A 24,544-nucleotide genomic window follows, 5' to 3' on the forward strand; every position below is an offset into this window, starting at 1 on the left:
TGTTTGGGATTTATGATATGCACGGGTGTTTATTTCTTTCATATGGGCTTCTGTGATTTATTTCAGATTTTTCCCTCATGATCTAAGGTTGTTTTGCACTTTCCGTGCTTTGTTTTGACCGGGCTCTTCCTTATTTGGATGGAAATTGGTCTTCACGATCTGCCGAAGTGCGGATCTCGGTTCCGACGGCCGGTTCCCTGCGCATTGCCACCCTCATGTGTCATTATACATGATGCGGATTTCTATATTCCCATCATGGGTATAACTTCACAACGGCTGGACCGTTTGGGCTGAAAATTTGCATAACTATAGTTCCCTATTTTTAATAATTTCTGTGTAAATCTCGTTGTATGTTTTAATTATGGATCCTACGCAAACATCGTCTTTCCCCTGAGCTCGGACTTTTGATGTCGCTATTCCCGTTATTGGATATCTCATTAACGCATGATCCTTTTATTATGAAACTTTGGGAGGATTAAGATTAGATCCCTTCCTTTCTGATGGGCTATCAAGCTTGTCTCGGTCGTTACTAGTTAATCTTCGTGCTTGCCTTTTAGACATTGTCCTCGTTTTGCAGGAGTTTTAGTCATATCTCCGTCGTTTATGGGTAGTTTCCCCTGTAATTACTCTCATTGGTTCCGTTTGGTGGACATCTACATTCCCTATTATAAACACGACTTTGACTTTTGCATTAGTTCCTGAGGAATCTTTGTTCCGTGGTACTTCCATCCTTGGCTACGTGTGCGGACGTGGGAAAGTAGTTTCTGTGGAGGTTCTCTGATTATTTTTATAGTCAAATCTTGGTCGATTGTCCTAATTTTTAATTTAATATTTGCTATAAATTCCCCCGAGAATTCCGTCTCGTTGGTGGTAAGCTTGAAGTATTTTTGCTATTTTTCTTTCTTTCGATTTATCGTGTATAGTCATAATAATTCGTAAAAATTCGTAAAATTTGTTAAAATTCAGGTCCTTCTATTTTCTCATATCTACTTGTCGTATGAGGTTTTGTGATTTATCTGGCATATTTCCATAATGGGTTTCCATAGTGTGGCCGTTATTTCTCCTACAGCACGCCCAAACTGCACCCTACCGGACCCTCAGCCCCGGGCAATATACCCGGACGCTCTTGACCCTGGGTCGGTCCCTGACATATTCGCACCTCCAGTGGGTGCAATGGTCGCAGGCGTCTTCTAACGCCCTTGAGTTATCAGACCATGCCTGTTTGGACAGTCTGGACGAGGAGCCGCTGTCGCTCCCTCGTCTCCCTCCTACAAGGGACTTCATCTCTTTCAGCTCCTCATGGAGCTGACCTGTCTGAGCAGCTACCGCTGATGCGATGGCTGATTCCCAGCCTGCATTTGGCTGGGGTGTTGTTGGACCTGGGCCGAATTGGCCAATCCAGGGGTTGATCTGGCCAGGGAAGTTCCCTGGGAGTATACCTGGGGCTGCAGCAGCAAATGCTGCCCCTGGAATGGCGCTTGTTGCGCCATCGGTGCAGTTTGCACCACATATGGTTGGAAGCCCCTCTGATGAGGCTGGGGGTATGCAGTGCCTGTTAGCAATGTGGATGGTTGTTGGTTCGCAGCACTCATTTGTGCCACATGCGTCATGTAGTCCATGGCGCTTATTTGCACCTGGTGTTGTTGTTGTTCCGGAGAGCCTTGCTCCCCAGGTTGTCATATTTCGATGTCCGGTGGCTTGTTTGGATCGAACCGAGGGTTGCCTCCCCCAGAGAATGACATTTTGTCATTATGTTTCTCGTGGTGGAGGGAGGGGTATTCATTCTTGCATGCATGGGATTCACTGCAGTCACGTGTGCTTTTACATGTGAGCCTGTGGTTCATGTGGTCTAGGCGAGTTACTCGCCTGGCCCATGTGATCTCTGGTACATGGTGTGGCTGTCCGGGCGAGTTGCTCGCCCAGAACTTTCCCATGCTCTTGGCTGTGGGTGTCAGGGCACACCCGCCTGACCCGGCTCCACCTAACCCGGCGCCCACCATCCACTCCTCCCGACCTCCCCCCTCTTCCCCTTTTCTCCCTTCCCTTTCTTCTTCCCCTTCTTTTCCATTCTCTCTCCTCTTTATTCCTTTCTTATCACACGGACAACTTCCTTTGTATCAATGTACCATTGACCCAGCTGCAGTGTAATGTGCCCGAACCCGGACACACCGGACGACCCCCCGCATACCGGATGCTCCTAGGACCTCTTACGGAGGCACCCGGACGGAGGTGGCTGTGTGCTTGGGTGACGTGGCCTTCAACCACATGTATATAAACACAGCCTAAGTGGGAACTGAGAAGCAACCTTCTTCTCACATTTCCCACTTTAGTCTTAGTGGCCAGGGACCCTTGTCTGCTTCGGGCCCGCTGTTACGTGCGCCCACGTCATACCTACCGGACCCTCAGCCTCGGGCAATACACCCGGGCGCTCTCGACCCCGGGTCGGTCCCTGACAGTGGGCCATCGTCCCTCAGCTTTACTTCCTCCGTCTCCATTTTTGGGGGCATAGTGATGCCGAGAGTTCCCTGTCTTCTTTGATGGGGAGTTTTTCTGGTTCCCTCACATTTTGTAATGTGAGGTACTCGTCCAGGTGGATGAGGTTGTTGCAATTTCCTAGGGGTTCCCATGTGGTGTCCCCTAGCTCCCATTTGACCTTAAACCAGAGTTTGTTGTGAACCCACGCATGGTTTAAGATTTCACGAACTACTGCTTCGCAATCGGGGTCTTCCCCAAAATTGTAGAATATGTTTACTTCCCTATTTGGGAAGATTTTTTGGTCATTCGGCTCGTGAGGTACAAGCTGGGATACGTGGAATCTTGGGTGGATTCCGCATTGTTCAAGTTGTGGTGGCAACTTGAAGACATAGTTTGATGTCTCTGGAAATGTTTCCAGAATTTTGTAAGGCCCTATGTATAAGGGCTTTAGTTTTCCTGCCCTTCCTTTGGGTAGGTTCAACTTATCCGTGGATAAGTATGCAAGCTTGCCTTTTCTCAAAGGTGGGTCCAGGTGTCTTTTCTTATTCGCCTGGATTGTTTGAGCAGCACGATTGTGTATCATTGCATCGTGTGCTGCCATAAGGTTTTCCTTCGCCTTTTGGGCGAAGTCGTTTACTCCCGGGTAGTCCGAGGGTGGTGCTGTTAGGCACATCTTTGGCATATGGCCATAGATTATTTCAAACAGGGCAAATCCTGACGATGTGTTCGAGCTCGCATTGATCACAAATTCTGCCATTGACAGTTTCGCTGCCCAGTCGCATTGATCTGGTCTAACCATCACATGTAGTATTTGTACTACTTTTTGTATCATTCTTTCTGCTTGGCCGTCGCCTTGTGGGTGGAATGCAGTTGTGAATTTCAACTGCACACCGAGTATTCAGCATAGTTCACGCCAAAATTTTGACATGAATTTCGAGTCTCGATCTGATATGATCAAGTGGGGTAGACCGTGGAGTCTTGCAACTTCACGAAGAAATATGAATGCCAGTTCTAGTGCGTTTGTTGTTGTTTTTATTGGAATTAGGTGGACGTTGGACGTCAACCTACAAATGATTACCCAGAGGTAATCATATCCCAAGCTTGTTGGGAATGGACCTGTGAAGTCCATAGCTATTGACGACCATGGTGTCTCCAGGGTCAGGAGTGGGTGTCAGGGATGCGTCCGGGGTCGAGAGGGCCCGGGGGTAATATCCGGCACTGAGGCCGTCGCGGGGTGTGGAGCGGGCGTGCGTACTGGCAGGCCCGATCCGGGACAGTGGTCCCTGGCCACTCAGACTGAAGTGGAGAATGTGTTATTATTATTAAAGGGGAAAACTATACTACTTACCTGAAGTGGAGAATGTGAGAAGAAGGTTACTTCTTCGGTTCCCACTTCAGGTACATTTATGTACATGCGGCTTGAGTCACATGACAGGTGCCACGTCATCCTCGGAGGCAGCCGCAGGCATCCGGGTGTCCCTGTGGGGGATCCCGAGAGCGTCCGCTACATGCGCGCGTGCTGGGCACAGCGGGAAGCCGTCCGGGGTGTGTGGGCCGGACGGGTCAATAGTACATCGATACAAAGGAAGGTGGTCCGTGTAGATAGAAAGAAATAAACAAGAGGAGGAAGATGAGAAGAATGAAATAAAGAAAGGGGAAAGAAGAGGGAAAGGGGAGGAGAGGGAGGAAGGAGGGGGGAGGGGGATAGACAGCGGGGAGCGGGTGTGGTGTGGCCAGGTGGGCCTGGGTGGGCCCGGGTCAGGTGGGTGTGCCCTGACATCACCCCCTCCTTAAGCCGCTTCGCCTCGAAGCGGCCAGGGGGTTCATTCTCTCCCTTCCTGGGGCGTGGGGGTGTGTTTGGTGGAACTCCTCGATCCAGTCAGGGGCATGGATTAGTTGGTCTCGGGGGAGCCATTCATTCTCTGAGTTCGGCCAACCCGCAAACTTTACTAAATACCAGAGCTTCCGGCGTAACCACTTAGAGTCCAGTATTTTTTCCACTTCATATTCCTCCTCTCCATCTACAAGTTCTGGGCCCGGGCAGGGGTCGGGGGGTCGTTCTGCGATCTCGTCCGGGCGGTAGGGTCTTACGTTCGTCACAGATACGACTGGGTGAATTCCCTTTTGCCGTGCGGTGAGCTGGAGCTTGACGGCAGCCGGGGAGACGACCTTGACAACTTTGAAGGGGCCTAGCCACTTATGGTCTAGCTTCTTGGTCGGGCGGTCAGTCGTATAGTTTTGGGCGCTGAGCCAGACTCGGTCACCCTCCTGATACTTGGGGGCTGTCTCTCGACCTCGGTCATAGTAGTGGGCCATCTCATCCGCTGCGTGCTCCAGGGCCACCTTCGCCTCTTCCTGCATCTTCATCATCCTGGATGAGAAGGCGTCGGCAGCTTCTACCTCGGATGTACGTGTGGGCTCCGTCCCCATCCTGGGATGCTGCCCGGTGTCAAGCTCAAAGGGGGTTCGACGGGTGGACGAGTGGACACGGTTGTTGTAGGCAAATTCTGCCAGTGGGAGCCAGTCCGCCCAGTCGTCCTGGCGGTGGTTGACGAACACCCGAAGATAGGCCTCGATTTCCTGGTTAACCCACTCTGTCTGTCCGTCAGTCTGGGGGTGGTAGGGCGTTGAAGGGGTTAGCTTGACCCCCAGGAGATCTGCGAGTTCTTTCGAGAAGCGCGAGACGAAGGCGCTCCCTCTGTCGCTAAGGATCTCTTCCGGGAGCCCGTGGTGCTTCCAGACATGCTCTAGGAAGAGCCGGGCGATACCAGCCGAGTCCACGGATGTCACGGTGGGGATCGCGTGGATGCATTTGGACAGACGGTCCACTACAACTAGGATGGCGTTATAACCTTTCGACTCTGGGAGCTCTCCCACCATGTCTACCGAGATCACCTGCCAACAGTGGGTGGGAACTTTATTTGGGGTGAGCTTCCCAACCTTCCGTGCGGGGAAGGGTTTGATGCGGTTACAGGTGTCGCATCCACGTACGTATCGCCCGACGTATTCTGCCATCCGAGGCCACCAGTAGTCGCGGGAGATGAGCTCTAGGGTTTTCCATCGCCCTGGATGTCCCGTTGCCCGCACGTCGTGGTGTAGCCGTACCAGATCGTGGCGGAGTTGTGGGTCTTTTGGAACGTACACCCTGCCTCGGTAGAGGACCAACTCTCCCTGTCTCTCCCACTCGTCCGACCTCAACGTTCCTTCTCCCAGTTCCCTCATGGCCTTTACCACCTGTTCGTCATGATCTCTCGCTCCTCGTACCCTCTCTAGGATATCCGCCTCCTCACCTTCCACTGAGACTGCTTCCATCCCACGGGCCTCGAACCAGGCCGGTTGGAGGAGGGTCAGCCCCTCATTGTCGTCCCTTCCCTTCAGGTGGTCAGCACGGTGAGAGAGTGCATCTGGTTTCCCCATGAGCTTCCCTGGGTGGTGGACGAGGGTGAAATGGAAGCGGGAGAGGAAAAGGGACCATCTGGCCTGACGTCGATTTAGCCTCTGGGCCGTCCGGAAGTAGCCCAGGTTACGGTGGTCGGTGTAGATCTCGACTTTCTCCTCAGCACCTTCCACGAAGTGTCACCATTCCTCGAGGGCTCGGACGATTGCAAGCATCTCTTTATCGTACACTTTGTAGTTGCGCTCTACATCCGTGAAACTTTTGGACATGAATGCTACCGGGTGGAACTCTCCGTCCGGTTGGAGCTGGGAGAGGACCGCGCCGGTTGCAAAGTTGGATGCATCGCACTCAAGCCTGAAGCGGCCGTGGTCGGTAGGGAAAGAGAGGACAGGGGCTGTGGTGACGGCTTCCTTGAGGGCACGGAAGGCATCGTCTTCATCCGGGCCCCAGTTCCAGGTTTGGGTCTTCCGGGTCAGCCTGTGAAGGGGGCAGGCCTTCTCAGAGAAGTCTCTGATGAACCGGCGATAGAAGTTTACGAATCCTAGGAAGGATTGTACTTCTTTCACCTTGGTTGGGGGGGGCCAGTCGAGGACACCCTGGATCTTCACCGGGTCCATCGCGACGTTACCCTCCGAGATAACGAGGCCCAGGTACTCGATCCGGGTTCGCTCAAACTTACACTTCTCTGGCTTGAGGAAGAGCCTCCTTCTCCTCAGCGTCTCTAGGACTTCTCGGACGACCCTTCGATGTTCCTCCAGGGTGGCCGTGAAGATCAGGATGTCGTCCATGTAACAGATGACAACCTCCCGGTCGATGAAATCCCTCAGGATGTCGTTCATCATGGTCTGGAAGGTTGCCGGGGAGTTACACAGGCCGAAGAACATCACCATGGGCTCGAACAGCCCCCGGTTGGTCGCGAATGCCACCTTCCACTCATCTCCGTCCTTGATCCGGACGTTGTTAAACCCCCAGCGTAGGTCCAAGGCTGAGAAGTATTTGGCGTTGCGGAGGCGGGCGAGGACGTCTGAGATGAGGGGGGGCGGGTACGAGTTCTTCACCGTGATCTCGTTCAGCTTCCTGTAGTCCTGGACCAGGCGTAGGGACCCGTCCTTCTTCTTGACGAAGAAGACTGGTGCTCCCATGGGGGATTTGGACGGCCGTATGTGCCCGTTCTGTAGGTTCTCGCGTAGGAACTCGTCCAGTTCTTTCTGTTCCGGGCGCGAGAGTGGGAAGGTCTTCCCCCTGGGCAGTTTGGCATCCGGTACCAGGTCTATAGCGTGGTCCCAGGGCTTCCGGGGGGGCAGTTGGTCAAAGGCCTCTTTGGAGAACACATCCCGGAAGTCCTGGTAGTGCACTGGTACTAGCGTCTCAAACGACGCAGGCTCAGCCTCCGGGTCGCGGGCCTCTTGGGCCATCCGCTGCGAGGGGGTCGTGGTGGCTCTCAGGTCATGGCCCCAGCTTGGGGGAATGATAGCAGCGTAGATCCCATCCCCAGGCTCCAGTACCGGGTCCTGATCATCTTGTGTTCGCAGTTGTCTGCAGGAGGACGGACAGCGGGACATGACGACTCTCTGTCATACCCAGTCCACTTCTGGGTTGTGGTGCAGCAACCACGAGTGTCCTATGATGAGGGACTGACGCCCGAGATTTGCAACCGTGAAGCGTGCCCGCTCTGTGTGTCGCCCGAAGGTCAGGAGGGCTTCTAGCTCTTCTGTTATAGCTCCATTTTCGTTCGGGGTTCCATCGACATTACGGACGGGAATGGGCTGGGGAAGGGGGGTTGTCTCTAGGTTGTGCTTTTGGACGAACTCGGGGCTTACGAAGTTCCCGGTGGCTCCTGAGTCGGGGAGGGCTGATACAGATACCGACGTGAGGGAGGTTAGGGCAGTCAGTTTCACTGTGAGGTTAAGAGACCTGGGGGACTGCTTGGAAAGGACGTAAATGGCTGGGGGGGAGACTGCTACCTCGGGCATTGCTGCCCTTGGAGTCTTCTCGTTCTCACGGGTGGAGGATGCGTTTCTCCTCTTTTTCTTCGCGATGACTCGGTGAAACTTTGGCATTGGCATTGGCTTACGCGCGCTGCGGTATTTACACGAGCTATCTTCTACGGGCGGCCGGGACGCATCCCTTACTGGTCGCCTGCCTGAAAATCCCTCTGAGGTTCTTCCTCTGGTTCCCCCTCCACCGTCTCTGTCCCTTCGGTCAACTGCCTCTTCAGCCCTTCCATCAATGTTCTCAGGTCTTCCGGGTGGAGACGTTGTACTCAGCTGACCCTGGGGTGTGGGCATTCTCGCGCAAGATGACCCGGGGTGTTACAATTGTAGCACCGTCTCTGGTCAGTCCTCGACCTGTCGAGATCCATCAGCTGGGGGCCCGTCCCTGGTGTAGGACGGGCTGCTGGGGTGGGGGGCGGAGGTGCGGGAGCAGGTCGTGGGGGGTCTGCGCGGGTCGGGTCTGGGATGGGGTCGCGGTCAGCGGAGGTCGAGCTGGCGGGAATGGGGGTCTAGGTGGGGGTGCGCATGGTTGGGTGGCTTGGAAACGTCGCCACTGGTTGTCCAGAAGCGTGGCTTCGCGCTTCCACTCAGTCCAAGTGGTGGGCATGGGGCGGAGGCGGTATATACTCTCCCTGAGCTGCGAGTTAATCGCTTGCTCAAACCGGTCGACCAGCCCGACATCGCCTAGCCTCGAGGCGGGCCCCAATATCTCGAACTCCTGGATGACCTTATCCACGGAGTCAGTCCCTTGGCGGATGACTGCCAACTTCTGCCAAGCTGTGGCCTCCCGGTTCGGGTCTTGAAACATGGTGTCGAGTTCCGTGTTGAACTCGTCCATGGTTATGGTGGGGGAGGTGGCTGTCAGCAGGGTGATCGTCCGTTGTGTCGCCCACGCCCCTGCGGGTCCTCCCTTCATGTAGGAGAGGACGAAGAGGATCTGGGATAGTTCGGTAGGGAACTGTCAGGGCACACCCGCCTGACCCGGGCCCACCCGGGCCCACCCAGCCACACCACACCCGCTCCCCGCTGTCTATCCCCCTCCCCCCTCCTTCCTCCCTCTCCTCCCCTTTCCTTTCCCTCTTCTTTCCCCTTTCTTTATTTCATTCTTCTCATCTTCCTCCTCTTGTTTATTTCTTTCTATCTACACGGACCACCTTCCTTTGTATCGATGTACTATTGACCCGTCCGGCCCACACACCCCGGACAGCTTCCCGCTGTGCCCAGCACGCGTGCATGTAGCGGATGCTCTCGGGATCCCCCACAGGGACACCCGGATGCCTGCGGCTGCCTCCGAGGATGACGTGGCACCTGTCATGTGACTCAAGCCACATGTACATAAATGTACCTGAAGTGGGAACCGAAGAAGTAACCTTCTTCTCACATTCTCCACTTCAGTCTGAGTGGCCAGGGACCACTGTCCTGGATCGGGCCCACCAGTACGCATGCCCACTCCACACCCCGCGACGGCCTCAGTGCCGGATATTACCCCCGGGCCCTCTCGACCCCGGACGCGTCCCTGACAGGAACTCGGCTGCGCGGACGTGGAAGTAGATCCCGCACTCAGCTTTGAAACGATCGAGGTCTTCACTGGCTCCCGAGAAGGGAGTGGGGGCAGCGACCTTCGGTGGTTTGGGTCTGGGTGCGAGTGTGGGTACGGGCGCGGGTGCAGGGGTGGGTGCGGGTGCAGGTGCGGGTGGGGGTGGTTGCGGGTTTGGCTCTCCACAATGGCTTGGAGCTCCTGGAAGCGGGCCAGCAGGTCGTCATACTGTTCTTCTGACACCATGGCTGGGGAGGTGGGGGAGGCGGGGGAAATAAGGTTAAAACCTTCTTCTGCTGTCAGGGACGCGTCCGGGGTCGAGAGGGCCCGGGGGTAATATCCGGCACTGAGGCCGTCGCGGGGTGTGGAGCGGGCGTGCGTACTGGCGGGCCCGATCTGGGACAGTGGTCCCTGGCCACTCAGACTGAAGTGGAGAATGTGAGAAGGTTACTTCTTCGGTTCCCACTTCAGGTACATTTATGTACATGCGGCTTGAGTCACATGACAGGTGCCACGTCATCCTCGGAGGCAGCCGCAGGCATCCGGGTGTCCCTGTGGGGGATCCCGAGAGCGTCCGCTACATGCGCGCGTGCTGGGCACAGTGGGAAGCCGTCCGGGGTGTGTGGGCCGGACGGGTCAATAGTACATCGATACAAAGGAAGGTGGTCCGTGTAGATAGAAAGAAATAAACAAGAGGAGGAAGATGAGAAGAATGAAATAAAGAAAGGGGAAAGAAGAGGGAAAGGAAAGGGGAGGAGAGGGAGGAAGGAGGGGGGAGGGGGATAGACAGCGGGGAGCGGGTGTGGTGTGGCCAGGTGGGCCTGGGTGGGCCCGGGTCAGGCGGGTGTGCCCTGACAGTGGGTGAAGCAGTCCGGGATTTCTCCTGGTGCTTTTCTTTGTTGTTTGACAAGTTCCGCAAGACCTGCACAACTTGTGGGTACCCTTCCTCATCAACTTCCACCAGAAGTATCGACGGAGGGTTTCCACTGTTTTCTTGGATCCTAAGTGTCCAAGTGTTTCGTGGATGTTTTCGAGGATTATTCCTCAAATGGACTTCCTTTCGTAGTTCCCTTTCAGGACTACTATTTGGGTCGTTCCTCCTTCTCCAAGTCGGGTTATCAGCCCATCTTTTATGGAGAAGTTTTTGAAATTCCCTGGGTTCTCTGGGATTTCCCGGTGGATCTGGCTTTGCAAGTATCCAGATTTTATTGCCTCAATGAGGTCTTTTTCTTCGAATTGTTTTCGAAGCTTCTCTTCTGGAATTATGATTTCTTCCAGATTTTGGGCGCTCCCCCTAGAGTCTCCTCTAGGTTATTGCTCCCCCCTAGAGCTTCCTCTAGGGTATTCCTCACACATATTGCTGCGAGTCTCTTTCTCTCTGAGTTTTTACTCAGGGTACTGCTTAGCAGCAGTTCTTCATATTCCTCGATTCTGTTGGGGATAGTATCTTCTGCATTTTTGTCCAGATGGATGTCCGCTGACACGTAGTCGTCGAAATGCAGATCCTCGTCCATTGACGAGTCATAGTACTGTGAGAGTGCATCTGCCACTTTGTTCTTGTGGCCTTCCACGTATTTTATTTCGCAATTGAAGCTTGCGAAGAAGGCTTGCCATCTCAGGTGTCTACCTGAGTTGTGGTTTTTCGCTTTGAAATATTCCAAAGCTTTGTGGTCCGTGATTACTGTGAATTCACAGCCTCCCATGAAATGGTCTTGCCATCTTATGAGTGCTTCAAGGACGCCCAGTGCCTCAAGCTTGTAGGCAAAGTACCTACGTTGTGTGTTGGTGAACTTGGACATGAATGTGGCCAGGTGGCAAGTCTGCCACTTTTCGCCTTGTCCAATTAGTGCACCCATACCCACTGGGCATGTGTCTGTTATGACCCAGACATGGAGTTTGGTCCTCTCTTCTTCTGAGAGTCTTTCCAGAGGATTCCACTGGACGGGCTTCAGGATCGGAGCCCTGCATGCTAGATGTTTGATCTCATCAAAGCATTTCTGGTGGAGTGGTGTCCACCTGAATGTCTGCTTGTTTGAGCAGATTGTTTGCAGTGGTCCTGTGTAGCCAGTGACGTTTGGCATGAATATCGATAGATATTCTACCATTCCCAGGAATCTTAGGACTCCTGTGTGGTCTACTGGCTCTTGCCAGTTGCAGATTTTTTCCATTTTGTCTGCTTGAGTGTGGATGCCTTGTTCATCCACACGGCTTTCTAGAACATCTAGGATTGGAGCAAATGGCTGGAATTTTTGCTTATGTAGAATTTCGCCCCCTTGAGGTGAGTGAAGAACCACAATAATGCTTTATTGTGGTTCTCCACCGAGCTTGTGCTGGTGAATATATTGTCGAACCAGACATGTAGGCGTCTGCCTACTTCTCCTCGTAGTTCCCAGGTCAGCGCGCGCTGGAAAGTGCAGGGAGCATTGCAGTCTCCTTGCTGCATTGTGTTCGAGTTGTACGTCCTGTGGGGCATAGAGAATGTCATCCTATGGACGTCGACTGGATCCACACGTATTTGTTCATATGCATCTGACATATCGATCTTGGATCAGTATGTTGCTCTGGTGACTGATACTTGGATCAGTCGCATGTCTGGCATTGGTGTGATGTCGAGGATCATGTTTGAGTTATGATTCCTCGCATCTATTACCATGCACAAAGATCCATCTGCTTTGCAGATACACAGTAGCAGGCATGCTCACTCGCTGTTCGCAGGATACCACCATCCTGCTTTTACATAGCGATCTATTTTGGTTGCTAGTGCTTCCTGCAGTGCTGCAGGACATCTTGGGGTGTTTTCCCAAAATTTCTTGTTCGGATCCTTCAATGGGATTTGATGGTTCACCTCCCTCAAGGGAGGCATTTCTAATGGTGCCATTATGGTTTTGAATTTCTCTCTCCACCACTCCCTGAGTATTTCGAACTCGGGGTTGTTCATGGAGAGACCTTCCAGATGTGGTACGTCTGGAAGTTCTAGTCCTTCCGGACTAGGATTGGGCCAACCTTCAGGGTACTTTCTTTCGATTACCCTGAGGTGTGTTTCAATCCCACCTCCCTGTCAGGGGGGCTTCTTTTTTGGTTGTTCTCGAGCTCTTGCTCGAGTTTTCCATCCATGTGATCTTGTCACACGGTCTTCACTGACTCCAAGGGTATCTATGTTGCCCTTGTTCACCGTTCTCACTTTGTGGGACCGGAAGTCTAAGCTTACCTGGTTTTTGTTTAACCAGGGGGTGCCGAATATGGCATCATATCTATCGATGTTAATTACATCGAAGTAGTGTTTTTCTATGTGGCCGTTGATCTCAACGTCCATGTTTGTTCCAAACAGGATCTGTGATCTTGTTCCTTTCATCCCCATTTGAAGGACGACTGGGTTCTCCAATTGGAAAATTGGGATGTGGACCATGTGGACAAAGTCCGGCGATATAGTGTCCATTTTGGCTCCACTGTCAAATAGCGCATAGGCTTTTATGGCTGCTATTTTTATGTGAGCCATCAGCATTCTCTTTGTTGAGAGCGGTCTGTTTGCGGGGTATTTTCCCGCGTCTTTTGAGATGCGGAATTTCGCATCAAACAAGGGGGTCTGGGTTTCAATGGACTTTTGGTCCTTCTTCCCTTTGTCCTTGTTTTCCTTGGGTACTTTGGTGTATTTCCCCAAGGCATCTTTTCTTGGTGCTTCCACCAAGGCTTCGGTGACTTTTTTGTCTGCCATGTTTTCTAACTGGTGTGCCACAGCCAGTTTGATTTTGTAATTTATGTCGTCATGGTCGACGACTGACATTGGGCCCATCCTTATGGTCCCAACGTTGACTTCCTCACCCTCTGAGTCAGGTGAGTATTGAGGTCCTTCGTATGGGTCCTCTACTTCAAAGCTTGATGCTCCGGAGTTACCAGAGTTGTTCTCTGGTTTCTCGTCTGATGAGTCTTCCAACTCTTCTTCTGTTGTGGTTGCGATCTCCATGGCAGCTATGTGCCTTGGTTTTTCATCGCTCGTTGCATTGTGTCTTGGGCAATCTTTTGTTTGCCCTATTTTGCCGCATTTGCCGCAAATTGGAACTGACTTTTGGTCAGTTTTCCTCAAGTTTTTCGAGGATGTATCCTCTTTCCATCTGGGTTTCAGCTCTTCAGCCTTCTTTCCTGATGGGAGGGCTCTACCGTGGCTTGTGGTTGCCATGGTAGTTTGGGTATAGTATCCTGATTTGTAGGCTGAAGACATCTTCAGCCCGTCAATTATCTCGTCTACACAAGATATTGCTTTTAACATCTCCTTGTTTGAGGAGAAGTCTGCTCTGATTCTATCATGAGCGATCATTTCCCTCTTCCATTTGAGGGGAATGTAGTTTAGGAACCTGGCGTTGAAGGACGCCTGGTCTGGTGGCATCACCATCTGGGACGCTGCTTTAGACAGTTCTAGGTAGAACTGTTTTAGGCCTTTTTCTGCTTCGTATTTGACGTTGCAGTACTTCTTTGTCGCATTCAACATGGCAGAGGCTTTAATGAAAGTTCTCATCAATATGTTGAGAACTTCGAGGAACATGCCCTCGTCTCCTCTGAGGAGAGTTTTGTCTTGGAGTCTTATTCCGAGGTCGAACGCGGGTCCCCCTAATCCACAAATCAAGCAGTCCAGATGGACTTTGTCGAATTGGGGACCTTTGCATCCTCGCAAAGCGAGGAATCCCAGTAGTTCTGTGAACCACTGCCAGAATGATTCCATGTCGTTCTCCCCTGACCATTTCTTGTCAGGGAATGCCAGCCCATTTTTTAGGGCTTCAGGCTTCACTCCTTCTGGGTAGGGAGTGAGTATTCTCACTTTGGCCATTCTTATGGCCTTTTCGTACCATTTCTCCAGGTACTCCTCTTGCTCCCCTGCCTTCATGGGGTCACTATCCAATGGAGATCTCTCCTTTGGGGGGGTTTTTGCTGGGGGAAATCTTCCTTGCAGCGTTTCTTTGGTTTCAGGCGAATTCGCCTGAAGTTGTATTTGGATTCTCTCATTGTTTTGAGAGAGTGTGGTTGAGTTACCTCTATGTTCGAGAGGTCCATCGTAAGTGGACATTTGGCCGAACCTTTGGTACATGCCAATTCTCCTAATCTCTGAACGATGCCTTCTTTCAGCATCATCTTCTCCTATCCTTGGGAGAAGGATCTCCTTAGCGTCTCTGTTGAGTCGCTGATGATATTCCAGTGTGCTTTCACTGGTGGTTCTTTTCATGAATTTTTCACAAGTTCTATTTATGTCCTGGCCCATGGTCCAGGGGTGTTTAGTTGTTTCCTCACTTTTTTGTGAGAAGTTTATCTCCTTCAGCAAGTCCGTCTGTTCGCTGATTTTTTCAGTCAACACGTCGATTGCGTTGGCCATTCTTTCTAGAGTTATCTCCAGATGAGCTGTACTATTGTGGTTTGTTTCCTTGATCTTTTTTTGGATCAAGTTTATCGCATTTATTATGTGCGATTCCTGGTTTTCCAGGAGGAAGTTTGGTTGGGTGAGCAGTGACTCTCCCCAGTTGACATTGCCGCTTCTGGGGGTTCCAGAAGGGGTTCTTGGAGTGAACACTCCATGCTCGCTTTGTTTAGGTGAGGCCATTGTGGAGGGTGCTTCCCTTTCATGGAGGGGTCTGTTCGCTGGTTTTTCCTTACTTTTCCGTAAGGCTTCCTCAGTGAACTCCCTCATTTCAGTTCGCCTCCTCTTCATTATCTCGGAGACCTCCTCCAAGGTTGGCGACCTTGCCTTGTCTGTGTCAGGGACCCGTCCGGGGTCGAGGGGGCCCAGGTGTGGCATCGGGGACTGAGAGGTTGGCAGGGGGTGGATTGGGCGTGCGTACTGACAGGCCCGATGTGGGACAGTGGTCCCTGGCCACTTGGACTGAAGTGGAAAGTTGTATTATCATTAAAGGAGAGATATTGTACTACTTACCTGAAGTGGAAAGTTGAGAAGAAGGCTACTTCTTCGGTTCCCACTTCAGGTTCGTTTATATACATGCGGCTTGGATCACATGATGGGTGCCACGTCACCCTTGCACACAGCTGTAACCACCCAGGTATCTCCGTGGGAGATCCCGAGGGCATCCGGTGCAGGTGCGCGTGCTGGGCACAGCAGGAAGTCACCTGAGGTGCCCAGGCCGGGTACATGGTGGGCACGCTGCAGATGGGTCAATGGTACATTGATACAGAGAAAGTCATCCATGTAGAATAAAGAGAGAATAAAGAAGAAGTAAGATAAGGAGAAACTGAGGAGGGAAGGATGAGGGGGAAAGGGGGGAAAGGGGGAGGAGGTAAGGAAGGGTGGACCAGCGGGATACCGGGTCAGGTTGGGCTGGGTGGAGCCGGGTCAGGCAGGTGTGCCCTGACAGTCTGGCATGGTGTGTGGGAGTGTAAACAGCGGAAGTTCTTTTGGAGCTTCCGCGCTCTGGGAGATCCTGCTCTCATGGCGTTTTTTCATGCCTTCTTGGGCTTTCAGCCTGAGAAGAAGTTGGTCTTCGCTTTCTGTCCTCCATTCAGACAGAACCTGGAACAAGTCCAGTAGTTTTTCGGATAGCCAACATGGGGGTTCTTCCCTTTGTTTCCCTTTGTCTGCCTTTGGGGCTTGACTTGGGGACATGAGGGAGGACTCCAGGGGATAGTTGGGCCCTGGGGTTTCCTGCAACTCTATCTGATCAGCTTTTTGGGCTGATCGTTTGGCGCTTACACGTTTATTGCACAAGTCAATCACCTTGTGAGGAGGTGAAGGATCTTCCCCAGCTTGGGTTAGATCAGTATATCGTGGAGTTCTAGGGGTATTAGGCCCCGCACTTACTCCACGTAAGTTTCTAAAACCTTCATGGGCCAGCCCTGAGGTGGTTGCTATTGCCAGATCATGTTGATCCTCATCGTCGTCTGACGACGGCTGTTGATTTGAATCTCCCATGATGGGAGATTGCAGTTTCTTAATGAACCACTCGTTTCTTTTTAGCATCGCTGCAGATGCGACCTTGCCTTTGGGGGCATGTTTAGGTGCCATTGGCGCTACCGAGTCAGATGTTAAGTTTGATTAGTTTTTGTGGGTTGTGTTGTAAAACACACCTCATACACTTAAAAAAGTGTGAGGTCTCAGGGTAGCTCAGCACACAGAGCTGTAAGTGATACAAGTGTGTGTATTTTATGGTAGTGTGTAAGCAGTTACCCGGAGGTTCCCACTTACCCATGTGACTATATGTATCTAATTACATGTGGCTCAGGGTTCGGGGCTATTGCCCTGACACTATCCCTCCTTTCTGTTTCTGGGTTAACGCCTGCCATTCCGCTAACCCTGTAACCCGATGTGTTGGTAATATTCAATCGGCTAATGTTTAACTCCGTTAGCTCCACTCTGCTCGGCCCTGCCATTCATGGGCCTGCCCTTGCTGTAACTATATATATACTTAACTTGTACATAGGTTACACCTCAGTGATAAAATCGACTAGAGTTGATCCCTCTTCAGTTCTCGTTGCCAGTAAGTAAATTAGGGCACGGACATGTAACTTGGCACAGCGCTCCTGGTCTGAGTCACTGAGGCCGAAGCCCTCCACCACAGAGATGACTCCTTTGTCTCGATCCAGTCTCTAACACAACCCCACCTCTGCAACCTCCATAAGCTCCACAACCTCCAAGCTCCACAGATCATACTTGGCACTTTCGCTGCTTGTAATGTATCTTTCGCACTTTTCCCTCATCCCTATTTGGACTACTGCTTCCTCCCATTTTAGCCAGTTAGTCATCATCCCCACTTCACCTCATCCTCCTGCCCCTCTGGGCTCTGCCCTCCCTATCTCCTTTCAGATGTACCACAGAGTCAACCCATGACCTTCGGTACCACTCTGCTTCCATCACTGTCAGGGCACACCTGCCTGACCCGGCCCCACCCGGCCCCACTTCACCCGGTACCCCACCACCCAGTCTTCCCCTACCTCCTCCCCCCTTCTTCTTTCTTTCCTTCTTTCTCCATTCCACTCCCTCTTTACTTATTTCACCTTCTCTTTATTTTCTCTTTATTCTACATGGACGACCTTTCCTTGTATCAATGTACCATTGACCCACCCACAGCACGCTCACGACACGCCCAGCCCAGGCGCCTCAGGCGACCCCTGCTATGTCCAGCTCGCACGTTCACAGCAGATGCCCTTGGGATCCCCCACAGGGACACCCGGGTGACTACAGCTGTATGCGAGGATGACGTGGCACCCGTCATGTGACCTAAGCCACATGTATATAAACATACCTGAAGTGGGAACCGAAGAAGTAGCCTTCTTCTCACCCTTTTCCACTTCAGTCTAAGTGGCCAGGGACTGCCTCCTGAGCCGGGCCCACCAGTATGCATGCCCGCTCCACACCCCGCGAGACATCCAGTGTTGGGCGTCTCACCCGGGCCTCCTCTACCCCGGACGCATCCCTGACAATCACCCCTTTGTCTCTGTTCAGACACCTTTGTCCTGATCAGATCCTCTTTGATTTCCTTGTGCCATCGTCTCTCTACTATATAAAGGCGCTTGTACATACTCATTTTGGACCTCCAGTCTAAAATTGACCTGAAATGCCCCCTAGAGACTTCCTGCTCACTGCTTCTGAAATTAAGGACCAAATGGACAAACAGCAATGGCACAGCACTCCGCATGAGTCACTGAGGCCAAGGTCCCTCCTTGCTAAGTCTCTGGTTCCCCTCCAGAATCGTCTGCCCTCGCCCAGTTCTAACACAAGTAATGTACACTTGCCTACTGTGGGTAAGAAAGTGAGAAGAGGGTTAACTTCTCACTTTCCCACAGTGGCCCAATATGGCAAAAACTTCCGGGGATACCTGGAAGTACATGAGGTAGGATCTGGGGCCAGATCATGCGGTGTGTGCAGCATGCAGTGTGGGAAGTGCACATGTGGGAAGTGTAGCAGGTCCAGATGCAGGTCCAGGTCCAGGCTAGTCAGGGTGTGCCCTGACACAGGGGGGGTACCCAATCCCTGATGGTTTCTCCAACAAAAGATACTTACTAAATTTCTTCTTCTCTCTTGCATGCCCATGTTTTGCCATTGACTTCAAAGTAATGCCCCACAATCTTTAATTTCTTTATTAATTTGTCTTTCTCTCTTTCTTGTACACATCGCCCACTTCAAAGTGGCACTCATTGAATAAAAGTCTAATTCAATTTTTTTTCTTAAATATTCTTAACCATGTGTGCATCACATAAGCAACACAGAATGTCAGGGCATTAGCCCCACACCCCCAAGTCACATCTACCAGGTTGTATTTAAAGTAAATAAGCTATACGCGCGGTCTCAGTCTCGAACAAGAGAACTGAGTTTATTGTTCCTTTACCTATACGCGCAGTCTGTAAATACAGTCAGAACTCGCATACAAGGAATAAAGTAAAAAAAAAAGGATATCACCTCAGTCTCGAACAAGAGAACTGAGGGGGTGTGAAAAATTTCCGCACACAGTGTGTTTTATACACCTAGCGCTAATATCGCTTATAGCGACTGCCTGCTATAACCGGCAATGAAGAGTGCATCAAGACAAAAAGGTATATACGATATCCTCAATTGATATCGCGTCAATAAAGAAAATATCAGTACGCATGCACATTGATATTCCAATAGTATTTGTAGTCACGTGACCAGGTGGCACTGCTTAACACACCATTGTAGCACTTATGGTTACATGTGCTGAGCAACCCCCCCCCTGAGACCTCACAATGAGTTAGGACTCATTTGCCATATTTGAGAACTCATGAAAATTGTTCTAATAGGCATGTGCTGGACAAAGAGCACCTGTACAAGGAGAAAAATGGTATCATTATTGCTGCTGCGGATAAGCAATGTGGGAACATTGGTAGATGGAGCGATCCTGACTAGTAGAATATGTTTTGAAAGTCCTTTAAAAATTTTGCAATATATCAACCGGGAAATGGACAGAAACTGGGAAGGAATAGGAGTAGGTTGAGCGCTATACCCAGTTACCACAAGAGAATGGGAATCTGGTGAACATTATACCGAGATCTCACAGGAGCCGTGAGAGACCAGGGCTCTGAAGCTAGGGGAGCTCTTGCTCCTGCTGCCCTGAGAGGGGGCAAGGACCTCATGCTCCCCTGTGCTCCCTTGGCTCCAGGAGAACGCTCCGAGTTTGCTGATGGGAGAGAAGGCAGTGATGGAAAGAGAGAAACCGAAGAGTGCTTCGTTACATAAATATATAAATCAATCAATGAAAGCGGCCCCCGTGCGCGCCTGGGAGGGAATGAGAAACAATATTGACGCGAAACAAAGGGAGGGAACTCGCCAGTTACACGGTAAACTCACCTTGACCGCCGTACCTAGGAACGTCATGTGTGTTGATACACCACTGTCGAAGCGGAAACAATCAAAAGGGAGGTTGAGGAGACTAAGAAGGCATAACTATATAAGTGGGATGATGAGCGCGAGGCTGACGGATGTCCAACATGCGGAGGAAGAGGGTCCCAAGGCAAAAAGCCGAAGAAAGGAGAACACAGACAGACAAGAACAAGGTGATGAAACCAACGCCAGGTCCGAGATGAAGGTTGTGTGATGGAGGGCGAAAGGCTGGAGAAGCCTCAGGAGCGTGACTTGGACAAGTATTTGTCTTGGCTGGAATAGGAAACCGCGTCACCGGTTATCCTATACGATCTCTTCTTCCCTTTGTTCCTTTCGTGATCTCGCCGGCCTATTTATGAAGCGCTCATCATTTCCCTAAAACGTCGATCATTGAGTTTTTCCCGATATATACGATCACCATTTTTTCTGTCTGTGGCTGATGGGAGTTGCCGGAGGCTGCTCCAGTATTCCGGAACAGCCACACCTTGTACACCTGATTGGCCACCCCGTGAGAAGTGGCTACTCCGTGGGAAATGACCAGGACATGTCGTGCACACAGATCCAAATGTACTACTTGTTTTGCAGGCTGAGGTTGGGGATAGTCAGTTAATTTGCATGAAAATGAGAATTATTAGGCGCTGCAAACTCGGCCATCCAGATTGAGGGGAACCCTCATAACAAAGTAGCCTGGTTATATCAAGACGCCGAATACAATTTATCACATGTCTAACTTAAACGTCACAACTTTGCATTTTGATCACTCCCACAATTTGTTCCCACACTGATGCTGGATTTAGAGGGGGCGCGAAATTTACCAACAAAAATTATTGCTTTGTACATAGGCAGGTCACCACAGCGGTGGGTGTGTTGGTTTCGGACTTTAGACTAGATAGACGAATAAATTCGGCCAACTCCACTACAGGTAAGACATACAAGCCATCCTCGTTGGGTAACGAGTGTTGGCACTTGTCACGCCACCATCCGGAGCCCCCCATAAAAGTGGAAAACCCAGCCCAAAAGTGTAACTACTGTACCCGCACGACCAATTACCGGCTGAGGTTCCGAGTGTGACACAAAATAGTCAACCGGCTTCTCCTTGTGACGTGTGACAAGCAACCGGAAGAGGTGGCAAAGTTGGTGTGACACCAGCCACAGTGGCGCTGGAAATGTCCAACTGGCAAATTTTCGTGTTGATACATTTTACACCAAAAAAACTACTTCCTTGCAGACGGCTTTTGTTTTCATTGAATTTAATCCGATTTCACACAGCCACTTAGGCACCAAAAAAAAATGGTGTGACAAGGATCATTCAACCGGAAGGTCAGTGTGATGCGTGACAACAGCCCACTTACAGCCGGATCGGAAGGTGCGTGTGATGCGTGACCGGTAATTGATCGTGCGGGTACAGTAATAGGCAGTAGGAATTTGGCTGATTGATCTTATGTGTATGCACATACTGACCTTCCTTACATATCGCTGTGAGAGAACGCGTCCAATAGGTCAAAGATAACGAGGATTACCAGCTTTGGCCAAACGCTCGTTTGGGGATACTCATATTCAATGGGTTCTAATGAGGTCAAAGGGACCAGCATTTAGTCCAACGAGGTCTGCCGCTTCCTCTATCCACTCACAGCGGAGGCTCAAACCTACTAGCAGTCCGCCATGACAACCCGCGGAGAATTCGTGCACGTTTACTCTCTGGCCAGTGCGTCACATCCTTGCCGTGGTGTTTATAGCATATCCTCATTCTCGAGCAGTCATTGAGGCTAGAGATATCAGGGAAACGTCCCCAGCCCAGACGCTTTATGTCAGGCCTACACTGTCGGAGAAGAAACTTGAGAAAACTGAGGCAAAACAAGGCCCGACACCAACTTGGGAGCACACCTGTTTTCTGTAGGTTTCTCGCGAGGAGTAAAGTAGATCAGACCAGATAATTCACATGGTTCAGGACTGCAGGATTGTCTTCCGTCCTATCCCTTCACCTCAAGCAATCCCGCAAGCTGAATTTTCCCGCATTGCTTGGTTCCGTGGACATCAAGGTAGAGGAGTTGCTTGATCAATGCGGGAATAACGAACGTGAGTCGGCTATTTTTCATCTTCTCTCCCTGTGTAGTCCCTGTTTTACATTGCTGCAGGAACTACACTCGCACTCCGTGACAAACGAGGCCGAGAGGCAGGCTCGCTCGTTATAGGGCTGCAGGATGTTACGGCACATGCCCCTAACGCCGTTGTCGATGAAGCTATCCGTGATGTTGACCGAGGGCTGCCTCCTAGGCAGATTCAAAATCATATTGACTCGGTGGCTGCAGCCCGAGATATGGGTAGCCGTGTCGTGACCGCGCTCAAACAAGTAGTCGAAAAGACGAAGGTCGTAGCGGATTGTGTCGATAAAACAGCCATGGTACACGTTGTCCCATGTTGGCGTGTGTTTGCGCTGATGTTGTTAAAAAGCTCCATCCTTACGCAAATATTGCTTGGAAAATCTTGGATTCGGCTTACCAAGTATGGATTTCTCTTATCATGGCCCGAACCTGCGTGCCTGACGATTTTGAGCGGTTGTTGTAGGCCGTTCGAGGACAGATTGAGAGGGATGTCGCACTCCATGATCTCGTAGACTCCATGGGCGATCTCTATTCATTCGTCGATGATGTCAACGAGCTGAAAAACAAAATCAAGTCCCTCGAGCACGTTATCATCCAAATCTCTGTTCAAATGACTGAATGCGGTATTTTTATTAAGCAGTATGTGTCCCATGGGTTCGCAGGTGGGTTGATCGTTCGTTCGCTGTGTTGCTGCGCTCAGTGTGGGACGACCAATGTACACAGGGCGACTAGTGCGCGAACCGTTCTCAGACACCTCCCAAGCTATCTCGAACCTCTCACAGGTGCTGAAAAACCTCAAGGAGGACCTTCATCTTGGGGTGGCGTTTCACACGGCATTCATCTCGGCTCGAATGTCTAGGGGCGTGGAAAAACTTGGTGCGATGACCTCCATTCTCGTGCACAAGCCACCGCTTAACTTGACGATTTCAGCTGAAGCCGAAGCATTGAAAGCCTTGAACCCTACGACCATGAATGCCGGAAACCGGGATACATGTTTACCTGGGACTCGAGTGGCCATCTTGGAAAACCTCATTGATTCTCTGACAGATCCTTCCGGTCCTAACATCATCTGGTTTCGTGGACCGGCTGGATCCGGCAAGAGTACGATACTCAACTCAGTTGCCCAACACTTTTCAGAGCTGCGCCGATGCGGCGCTTTTCTGTTCTGGGATCGAAACGACCCTGTCAATAGTGACCCCCTCCGTGTGATTCATACTCTTGCCTTCCAGCTGGCTCGCTTCAATCCCATAATTGGCGCAGAACTAGCAGCACACATCGAGAATTCTCCCGGCATTTCTACATCATCCCTCGACATGCAATTCAAGCATCTTCTCGAGGAGCCTCTGACCAAGCTCGCTGGAAACCGCGATATGGGTCCTATTGTAATCGTCCTTGATGCTCTTGATGAGTGCGGCACTGCAGGAACGAGGAGGAATCTCCTTCGCACGCTCTCTGAAGGTCTTGCGAGGCTCCCGAGCATGTTCCGGTTGTTGATAGCCAGCAGGGACGAGCACGACATTCACGCTGCCCTATCACGCCTTGACGTCGGCGTGCGGGGCGCACCGATCGACGATGAGTCGACTTCATCCGATATCAAGCTACTTTTCCAACAACGTCTTGCCAGCCACACCGACACTTTCGCAAAGCATCGTCTGCCATCCGATTGGCCGACACAACCCATAATAGATAAGCTTGTTACTCTGTCCGGAGGTCTTTTCATCTGGGCATCTACGACCATTCGCTTCATTGAATCCGATTTTCCTGAAGAAAGGTTGGGGAAAGTGTTAGCTGGATCAGCGCACGGCCCGGGCACTGGGCTGGACAAGTTGTACCGAGTCGCGCTTACTTATCTATTTGAGTCCTACACCGAAAGTGAACTTAAATCCGTAAATTCCATCCTTGGTGCAATCGTAGTCGCCCGTGAGCAGCTAACGGATGAGCAGCTCCGTCAACTACTAGGATTGGGGATACGCGATGTCCAAACTATACTCTCGAAGTTGCAACCACTACTGAGGGGGGAGAGGGGTTACGGGCGCCCTGTTCAAGTCTTGCATACATCTTTCACCGATTTTCTGTGCGACCTCAGACGGTGTCAGGATCTGCAATGGTACATCAACACATCCACTCATCACCGTGACCTCGCATCTGGGTGTCTCCAGATCATGCAGCGAGATCTCAAATTTAACATCTGTGAGATCAAGACGTCCTATCGCCGAAACAAAGAAATCGAAGGACTTCAGGAGCGTGTCACACGGGCTATAGCGCCTGTACTCATGTATGCGAGCCAATACTGGGGAGACCATCTGGAATGTGGATCTGTGTCCGAGCCAGGCTTGCATCCTCTTGCGGATACGGTTATGAATTTTTTCCATCACCGCTTCCTATACTGGATTGAGGTATTCAGTGTGACGGACCGGATGTCTATAATATACGTGATTCTAAGGAGGTTGGTCAGTTGGGCTAGGGTAGGCCACTTTTGCCATGTGTAATGGCGATAATTGGTTGATTGAATTTGCATAGAATTATGCGCGAGGACTTGAAGAAATTATCTCGGAAGCACACCGATTTGTGAATGCATTTGGGTATCCAATCAGTCAGAGCCTGCCGCACATTTATCTGTCGGCTTTGCCTTTTTCACCTTCTCAATCTCCTATTCTACATTATGTGCATAATGCATTCCGGAACACTCTTTCTGTCCGAGGACGGATTTCC

At 51.3% G+C, this 24,544-nt stretch overlaps 3 protein-coding genes across 3 annotated transcripts; all 3 read left to right on the top strand.

The window, feature by feature from the left end:
- Positions 1 to 19,328: 19,328 nt before the first annotated feature.
- On the top strand, positions 19,329 to 20,131 carry EI90DRAFT_3066063 (uncharacterized protein). The gene is made up of 2 exons (XM_039060930.1): positions 19,329 to 19,625; positions 19,698 to 20,131. Exon 2 carries the CDS (start codon positions 19,723 to 19,725, stop codon positions 19,942 to 19,944), a length of 222 nt encoding a protein of 73 aa, XP_038914140.1. The 5' UTR covers positions 19,329 to 19,625; positions 19,698 to 19,722; the 3' UTR covers positions 19,945 to 20,131.
- A 2,035-nt stretch (positions 20,132 to 22,166) lies between these two features.
- Positions 22,167 to 22,505, top strand: EI90DRAFT_2878391 (uncharacterized protein; the record flags this gene model as incomplete). The annotated part of the gene is made up of 2 exons (XM_039053905.1): positions 22,167 to 22,232; positions 22,296 to 22,505. Coding segments are annotated over 2 exons (276 nt in total), but the record flags the coding sequence as incomplete, so codon positions are not given.
- A 295-nt stretch (positions 22,506 to 22,800) lies between these two features.
- Positions 22,801 to 23,580, top strand: EI90DRAFT_2926916 (uncharacterized protein; the record flags this gene model as incomplete). Its single annotated transcript, XM_039054931.1, has 1 exon — positions 22,801 to 23,580. A coding segment is annotated over one exon (780 nt), but the record flags the coding sequence as incomplete, so codon positions are not given.
- Between the last annotated feature and the right edge of the window lie 964 nt (positions 23,581 to 24,544).

Source organism: Cantharellus anzutake (assembly GCF_015039405.1).
Source record: "Cantharellus anzutake strain C23 chromosome Unknown EI90scaffold_37, whole genome shotgun sequence".
Lineage (NCBI taxonomy): Eukaryota > Fungi > Basidiomycota > Agaricomycetes > Cantharellales > Hydnaceae > Cantharellus > Cantharellus anzutake.

Excerpts from the sequence above, each read along its gene's own strand:
- EI90DRAFT_3066063 (XM_039060930.1), top strand. The coding sequence starts at position 19,723 with ATGTGTGTTGATACACCACTGTCGAAGCGGAAACAATCAAAAGGGAGG.